This window comes from Tupaia chinensis, unplaced genomic scaffold (assembly GCF_000334495.1).
Source record: "Tupaia chinensis unplaced genomic scaffold, TupChi_1.0 Scaffold000029_1, whole genome shotgun sequence".
Classification (NCBI taxonomy): Eukaryota; Metazoa; Chordata; class Mammalia; order Scandentia; family Tupaiidae; genus Tupaia; species Tupaia belangeri.
Window position 1 is genome coordinate 1,895,298 of NW_006159459.1, and position 8,431 is coordinate 1,903,728.

The 8,431-nt window shown below is 38.7% G+C and overlaps 1 protein-coding gene across 1 annotated transcript in view; it reads right to left on the bottom strand.

Annotated features, from left to right (window-relative positions):
• HACD4 (3-hydroxyacyl-CoA dehydratase 4) overlaps nucleotides 1-8,431 on the bottom strand; it is a 29,683-nt gene continuing 21,252 nt past the window's right edge. The window contains exons 5-7 of the mRNA XM_014587421.2: nucleotides 8,088-8,194; nucleotides 4,243-4,368; nucleotides 1-3,377 (exon numbers count right to left, since the gene is read on the bottom strand). Of these exons, the coding sequence (XP_014442907.2) occupies nucleotides 3,295-3,377; nucleotides 4,243-4,368; nucleotides 8,088-8,194 (316 nt within the window). The 3' untranslated portion in view covers nucleotides 1-3,294. The remainder of the gene's footprint in view (nucleotides 3,378-4,242; nucleotides 4,369-8,087; nucleotides 8,195-8,431) is intronic.

Below are 8,431 nucleotides of genomic sequence, written 5' to 3' on the forward strand. Positions count from 1 at the left end.
TCTTGGACATGCATAAATATGTGCTTGGTGTGATTTTGAAGGCACTGTGTCCAGGACTCAAACCATGGGTGACCATGTGGGGATCCAGAGACATAACTTCTACACCATCTGTTGGTCCCAGTTGGGATAATTTTGAGGTGCATAGGACAAAAAGCCAAATTTTCCATGAAAATGTTCCCATTTTTTTCAGAGAATACACAATCATGAATAGGTTAGAAATATGGACAGTAAAGACCATTCTGATTAGGTGTCAGATAGAAATTAGGAACAAGCTATCGAAAAGGCAATCTTTGTTATAAACTGGCAAAAAACTTGACTAAATTTTGTGGGAGGTGAAACTTGTGAGTGAAGAAACTGGGTACTTAACTGAGATCTTTAATCAAAGTGTTGAAGGAGTAGCGTGGTTCCTCCTGACTGCTTATAGTAAAATATGAGAAGAAATGAAAAAATTAGTAACAAGAAAAGGAACCAGAACTTAAAGGTTTGGAAAATTCTCAGCCTGTCCACATTATGAAAAGGAGAAAATGTGTCTGGAAGAGAACACTACGAGTGGAGCAGACTGACCAGTCAATAAGATTAGTGTGGTTTTATTTCATAGATTAGCCACCCTAGGAAGAAAATTGCTAGTTTGAACTGAAGGAATTGAAGGTGAGAATGAAGCAAAGCTATTGAACTTTGATTTTACAAGATGGGACAATAGAGCAATGTGACTGTGAAAGTACACTGTTATTCAGCACCAAGGAAGAATGACCCTGTAGGTTATTTGGAGATCATCAGGTCTGTCTTTTAAGTTTCAATGGGGGTAGCCTCACCTTGGTTTCAACAGATAATCTCTGACTGGAGCTGTGAGGACCTAGCCTCCTTCAACAGAGTCCTGAGGGCAAGACCTCTACCCAGCTGGTCCTGAAAGTAGAGTATCAAGCCAAGAGGATTATTTGTGAGCCTTAACATTTCATGGAGTTTTCCTTGCTAGGTTTTAGATGTATCAGTGATCTGTTATCCTTTATTTCCTTCCTGCCTTTCCCATTTGGAATGGGAATGTCTACTCTATACCTGTTCCATCATCATTTGTTGGAAACACTTAACTTGGTTTTACAGGCTCACAGCTGGAAAGGAATTTTTGCCTCAGGATGAATACTCTCAAGTCTCGTCCATGTCTGATTTTTTTATTTTAGAGTTGACATAAGAATGAGTTAAGATTTGGGGGTTATGTGTTAGAAAAGCCTAATTTCAGTTTCTCTATCCTTTCCACAACACAGAAGATTTCTGCGATCAAGTGTGTCCATAGTTCTCTCCACCAGCACGCAGCAAACACTGGCTGGGCACCCTCTAATCCAATTAATTCCGGTGCTCTATTCCTGCAGATATCTCCATTGGTTAAAGGTTTATTCCCACAAGACTTCCACTTCAGACACCAGTCCAAAGTTGAAGCCTCCAGACCTTCTCCAGGCTTTAAGTTGGGGTTCTCATGATCCCCTCTTTGGACTTACTTTGCTAGAACAGCTCACAGAACTTGGGAAAACATTTTTATTAGATTATAAAGGCTACAAGTAACAGTCAAATAAAAAGAGACATAGGAGGAGCTCTGGAAGGGTCTCAAGTGCAGGAGCTTCAGCCCCCATAGTTTAATGTCTCACAATGCCAGTATGTGGGGTGAGTTCTTATTTACCCTCTTGCAGGCCTCCATGTGTTCAGCTGTCCAGAAGTTCTCCATACCTTTTCCTTTTGGGCTTTTCATGGAAACTTCACTGGATAGCATGAACAATCATGTAGAAATAGGACAGAACTGAAAAGGGTATGATCTAATGCTAACAGACTGAGTGGAGAAACCCACCATGGCCTGTCCAGATACTTGGTTGGCCTCTGTGCAGCATTCCTCACTTCTGAGTATGTGGCAGGATCCTTTCTAAAATGTGGGTCTCACGGTTTACTATCAGAGAAGATAGGTCAGATAAATTTTTTATGGTCATCTTCAAGATAGAAAGTTGAGGAAAGATTACAGCATATTTTCAACTTCCATAACCTACCTTGCAGAAGACAAAGTTAATCTTTATGGACTACCTTTAAGAGAAAAAGGAGCAGGTGAAAGGAGGTAAGGAGAAATGTATACTGTCTTTCACCTTTCTCTCTCTGAAGCTGTTCCAGAGCTACTTCAGAAACCATGGACAAAATATTTTATGATATGCTATTGTTCTAGTCACTTAAGAAATAAGGGTTATGGGAATTTTAAGGAGGAAAAATCATGGGCACAAACCTATCTATGTTTTATATATCATCCTCTCTCTCTCTCTCTCTCTGTGTATATATATATATACACACACATTTCTTTTTTATATAAAATTTCATAATATCACTTTTGGGATGGAATGAGTATATTTTGCATGTGAGAAGGACATGAATTCTGTGGGACTCAGTATGGAATGTTACTGAGTGAATCTTCATTCCCTCAAAATTCATGCATTAAGCCCTAATCCCTTCTATGGCATTTGGGGCTGGGGCTTGGGGAGGCAATTATAAGAGAAGCAGAGAGTCCATTATAATAAGACCTGAGTATCATCATAACAGGAGACACTTGAGTTGATATTTTTCTCATGTGGGTATACAGCAAGAAGCTAACCATTGGCAAACCAAGAGGGCCCTCATTAGGATTTAAATTAGCTGGTACCTTGAAATTGGACTTCCTAACCTCCATAACTGTGAGAAATAACTTTGTTGTTTAAGCCACCCAGTATATGTTATTTTGGTATAGTCACCTAAGCTGACTAAGACATAGGGCTTAAAAAAATGTTTATTAAAGTTTACAATGGGTATTAAGTTATTATCCTTCAGGACAATGACACTATCTATAAAATTATATTCTAGACAACCACGGTGCAAATTTTACCTTACTCATCTCCTACAGCTCTGCTACTAGAAACACAAATGTGAAATGCAATACATGTAATTTAGGTCACATGTTTGCTTTGGTTTCTTAACTGAATCTATTCCAGTTCATCTATTTTTCATTAACCATACAGGAAAATATTCAGGCTTCACATGATACAAATTGTAACTTGTTTAAAATCCAGAGTTTTGGTAAAGCAGGGAATGCAGAGTGTATATCCAAAAATACAATGTGTGAGACATCTAGCCTGCTATGACGTGTCTAGTTTGGGGATGGGATGTGATTATTTCACATCATGGTTTTTGTCAAATACTAGGTATTTTTTTCCAGAAGAATACTTCCTGCTTTCTATTTACTGCAGCAGAATCCACAAGCCTGGCTTTTCTCATGACACGTCGGAATGCTATGCTTCACATTTTCTTCTTTTTAATGGGAAAAACTCCGAGGACATCTCTTCTTTCTGAGTAAAGATGACTGTAGGTAAAATACATACCTAATGTGGAGAAGGAAGTGGCAAAAGTAAGTTAGGTTGATTATCATTTCTCCAGAACAAAGCATGTTTTAAAAATACAGTGAGAGTGTCATCTATATTCTAGGAACAAGACATTTTTTCAAGGGAAATCCAAAGAAACAAGGGTCCAGATTTTATGCAGCAAAGGAAGTAAATAAAATTCCTCCATCCTAATTTTTTTTATATAAGAAAAGTTTTTCTTTTCAGGTTCTCTCCTCCCCTTGTAAAGTTTCATATTTGTCCTTTCTCTATATATTCTGTTATGGTCTGATACTCATTACTGTCTAATCATTATCTTGGGCATTTGTGAAGGTTAGAGCTGGGGAAACTGAAATTTAAGGATGGGAATCTTGTTCCCAATGTACAAAAAAAAATAAGTTAATCAAATGTTTTCAACTAAGTTTTTGTTCCATAAATTTTCCTGAAGTTGTTAGCCTGCTCCCATTTGCTTACTAGGAAGGCCCAGCACATAAGGCCAAACAAAGAGGAAACAAAATAGCCATAAATGGGGAAACCAGAAATAAGACTTGTTTAATTGGACATCTGCATTTTGTTTGTAAATAACTGTGCCTGTGGTCTATATTTCATACAAAATTCAGGAATGTTTTCTGCTAAGAAAGCTGCTCTTGTTCATGCAATGAAATGGTGATCTAGTTGATTTCATGGAGCCCTGAAGAAAGCATTATAACTTCCAGGTGCTTTACTAACAAAATCTGGTTCATCCTGTCAGGTTTCCTCTTCAGTCTCGCTTGTGTTTACTAGCCTGTCTAGTAAGGTAGATGACAGCACAAACCACGCATAAAAGGAATGCTAAAATACCACCCCCCCCAAAATAAAAACCACTTACCTATAAACAGCATCATGAGATATATTTTCAGCACGTATGGAAAATAGATGGATAAGTCAAAGGGCAGTGTTGTGGAATAAGTGCCAAATGATTCAAAATAAGGCAGTGACTCATAGATGGCAAATGCTATTGAACAGAAAAAAAGACAAAAAGGTTTCCCTCATTAATTTGTTACAGGGTGTGTGTGTGTGTGTGTGTGTGTGTGTGTGTGTATACACATATATATATATATATATATTAGGTTGTTGGACAGTCATGACATATTTTGTTTTTCTATGCAAAAATGCATCATGACAATGCCAACAAACCAGTATATCTCTAGGGCTGTGGGATATTTTGAATTGATAATGAGAGTTTTGTGGTGATTGTTAAGTTCTTTAATAAAGCTACAGTTTGATAGAGAAATCAACTGAATGATTAAGTTGACAAGGTTATTATATCAGTGTGACTTCTAGAATTTTTGTTCATTGCATACTTTGTCATGCCTGAGAAAAAGTTTAAAGTGTTTCATAAAAAGGTATCTCAAAATAAATTGGTCCTCTTAGGCACAACCCGGGTTGATGGTCAAATGAATTTGGAGAATACTGCATATATTTTCCTCTTAGAGTTTCACAGTATTCATTAGTATAGCAGAGATTCTGAGAACTTTTTTTTTTTTTTGAGAGATTTTCACTGTAGGGCGCGTGCGCTCGCCAGACAGACAGAGAGAGACATAGAGACAGAAAACGAGAAATCACCCCCCAGAGGGGATGGTCACGCCGCAATCCCTTCTCCTCCATTCTCCTCTCGGGATCTTGGGCACGCACGCACACACGCCCGGCGTGAGTTTTAAGCCACCGGGTCCGGGACACGAACCACGGTCGACTACGTGGGAATCCAGCGACATAGCCATTACGCTAACTGCTGGTTCCCAGATTCTGAGAACTTTTGACATAAACTAATTTTACCCATCCTTTCTTCCACCTTACTGACCTGTAAATATCTTCTTCCTCCCAAATCCCTAGTAGTACTTAATAAAAACTCCAAGGAACTCAATGAAAAATACTGGTTTAAATTATTAGTATTTTGAGGGAAAAAGCTAGTATCAGATAAAAAGAGATGGTGGTGGGACCAGCAGTTAGCGTAATGGCTATGTCACTGGACTCCCATGTATTCAACCACAGTTCGAATCCTGGACCCAGTATCTTAAAACTCACACCAGGTGCATGTGTGTACATGCCCAAGATCCCGAGAGGAGAATGGAGGAGAATGGATTGTGGAGTGGCCATCCCCCCTGAGCGGTGATTTCTCGCTTTCTGTCTCTGTCTCTCTCCATCTTTCTGGTGAGTACAGGCACCCTATAGCAAAAGCCTCTCCAAAAAGAAAAAAAAGATGGTTCTCTGAAAATTGTATCCTAGGTCTAGATTTTCTATAACATTTCATGGACTAACATGATAATATACTGTGGCTATGTAAGACATTATCATTAGAGAAGCTGGGGAAAGGATACATGGAAACAGTGCACTATGTTTTTAAAACTTCTTTTGAGCCTAAAACTATTTCAAAATAAAAAGTTTGTAAAAGGGGAGAGATGGAAGTGAGGAACCCAAAGCTGCTACAGCTGGACAGAGCAGCAGTATCAGTGATACCAGTGCTGGGTCTGAGCTGACACCAAGCATGACATCTAAGGTTAACCCAGGCTGTACTTAAGTGCCTCCCATGTTATCTGTATCATTAGTTCATTTGGTTATTTATATGAACTTTATTCTTGTATTTATCAGATGGGCAATTATAGTTACTAAAAGTAATAATATTAACTATTAAAAATTAACAAAAGCAAAGTGGGTTTTCTTAACTTCACATTTATACTTTGAGACATAAAATTATAGTCACTCATATTCCATCATCTAGAAGTAATCATTACAGACATTTTATCATAGGTGTTCTAAACATTCTTCTGCATGTACCTTATTATATAATTATAGGAATAAGTTTATGAATCTAATAAAAGAATGTGGGTTATGACAGCCATACAAGAATATGGTTTTCCTAGAAAACATGTGGTTTTATTTTATATAGTGGCCTTTAAAATACTTTACAATCATTGTCAACATTACCATCATTTCATGTTAAATCCATTTATGTTCTTCCCTTAGTTACCTTAACATGCTTTCTTAATTATTGTATGCCCTCAGTTTTCAAAACTTTAATCTTGTCTTTCAGAAAGCTCTGTCAGTCTACCAAATACATTTTAGAAGGAAGGTCAGATTCCTCAAATATCCTAAAGCTCTGCAAATTGAGGATCTTGATTATTTTAAGTTTCAAATGTTAATTTAGGCTATGTAATTAGCCTACATCATAATATACTCAATAATTCAGTCAGTGTTCATTTAGCATGTATATTGTGCATATAGGAAAGGAAGGAATCAAAGAAACAGACATCACTGTGCCCTCCTGGAGCCTAGAGTCTAGTCAGGGAAATGGACATTAATCTAAGAGTCATACACGTGTCCAATTACAACTGAGATAGGTCCTGTAAATGAGAGATTCATGATGCTGAACTAGGGGGGATTAATTTAGTTGAGGAAGTCAGGGAATCCTGCCCTCAGACAGTGATGATTAATATTAGAGTTAACTAGCTGCTGGCAGAGGGTAGAACACACAGTAGTGATAAGTGGGAAGGATCGTCTAGCCAGAGACAATTGCATTTCTATGCATTAAAAATAAAACATCAGGGGCCAGCAGGTAGCATGGTAGTTAAGGTGCTGGATTTCCATATGGTCAACAGCAGTTCAAGTCTGGGACTTGGAGGTATGAAAATCATGCTGAGCACATGTATGAGCATGCCCAAAATCCCAAGAGGAGGACAGAGGAGAAGGGATTGCAGTGTGGCCATCTCCCCCATGGGAGTGAGGGGTAGTTTCTCACTTTCCCTCTCTTGCAAATGCATGCACCCTATAGCAAAAACCAAATATTTATTAAATAAATAAAACATCATAGAATCTTTAAATATCAGACTCCTTTCTGATTAGTAAACAGACTCAGACCCATATACTGAGTTAATGAAGTTCACAACCAGGACTCAGATGTCCTCTTTTCTTACACAATATTTTGTCTACTGTGAAGAGCTGCTTCCCTCACAACTTTGTCTCTTTTTGTTTGTTTTTATTTTTTGTTTTATTTTGTTTGGGGAGAGGTTTTTGCTATAGGGCGTGTGCGCTCGCCAGGAAGACAGAGAGAGATAGAAAGACAGAAAGCATGAAATCACCCTGCAGGGGGGACGGCCACACTGCAATCCTTTCTCTTCCATTCTCCTCTCAGGATCTTGGGCACGCATGCACAAACTCCTGATGTGAATTTAAGCCACTGGGTTCGGGACTTGAACTGCAGTCAACTACATGGGAGACCAGCAACATAGCCATTATGCCAACTACTGGTTCCCTCTTTTTGTTTGTTTTTATAAGGCAGAGGGCACCTGTTCTAACCCAAGAGAGTGGGCAAGAGTGCCCCCTAGTGGGGTGTGATCACAACCCAATTCCTCTTCTCCATTTCTCCATCCTGTTAGAATTTTGGGCATGTACACATATGCACCTAGCATGTTTTCCAAGCCACCAGAGGTGGAACTTAAACCACATGGTTAGCCGTGTGGGATCTAGCCCCCTTAACCACTAAGCCACAGGACCAACCTACCAACTCTGCTTTATAATGCTTTTCTTCTTTGCATCAAGGGAAATATGCCAGGAAAGATACATTGAGTGAAAATAAGCACTAGCAAAAATAGTAATTTAATCATCAAAATTTAATGAACCATTTATAGCTAGATGGCTTTTGCCAGTAAGCAACGCAGCAAGTCACTGTCTTCTTACCTTCAGCAAGAACACACAGGGGATATATCAGCATCCACAGTGTCTGACTGAGCCATGTCAAGACAGAATAGGATATGCCGATGACTGACAGCATGCTGTATGTGTACCTGAAAGGAGACGAAGAGCTTATAAACCTCATTTGCTGCTGATGTCTAAAGAAGAAACAGGAGAAGATACCTTACAACATAATTAAGTACCAGGATAGAACTATAAAGTGTGCAAATTACATATTGTGTGTCCTACAACTTAAGTAAGAGAAGAGGTTGAAAAATGGGAAGAGGACCATGTCTGGCTTGTCCCGTGATGTAGATCAAGAAAATGACAGAGCTGAACAGAGCAGGAAT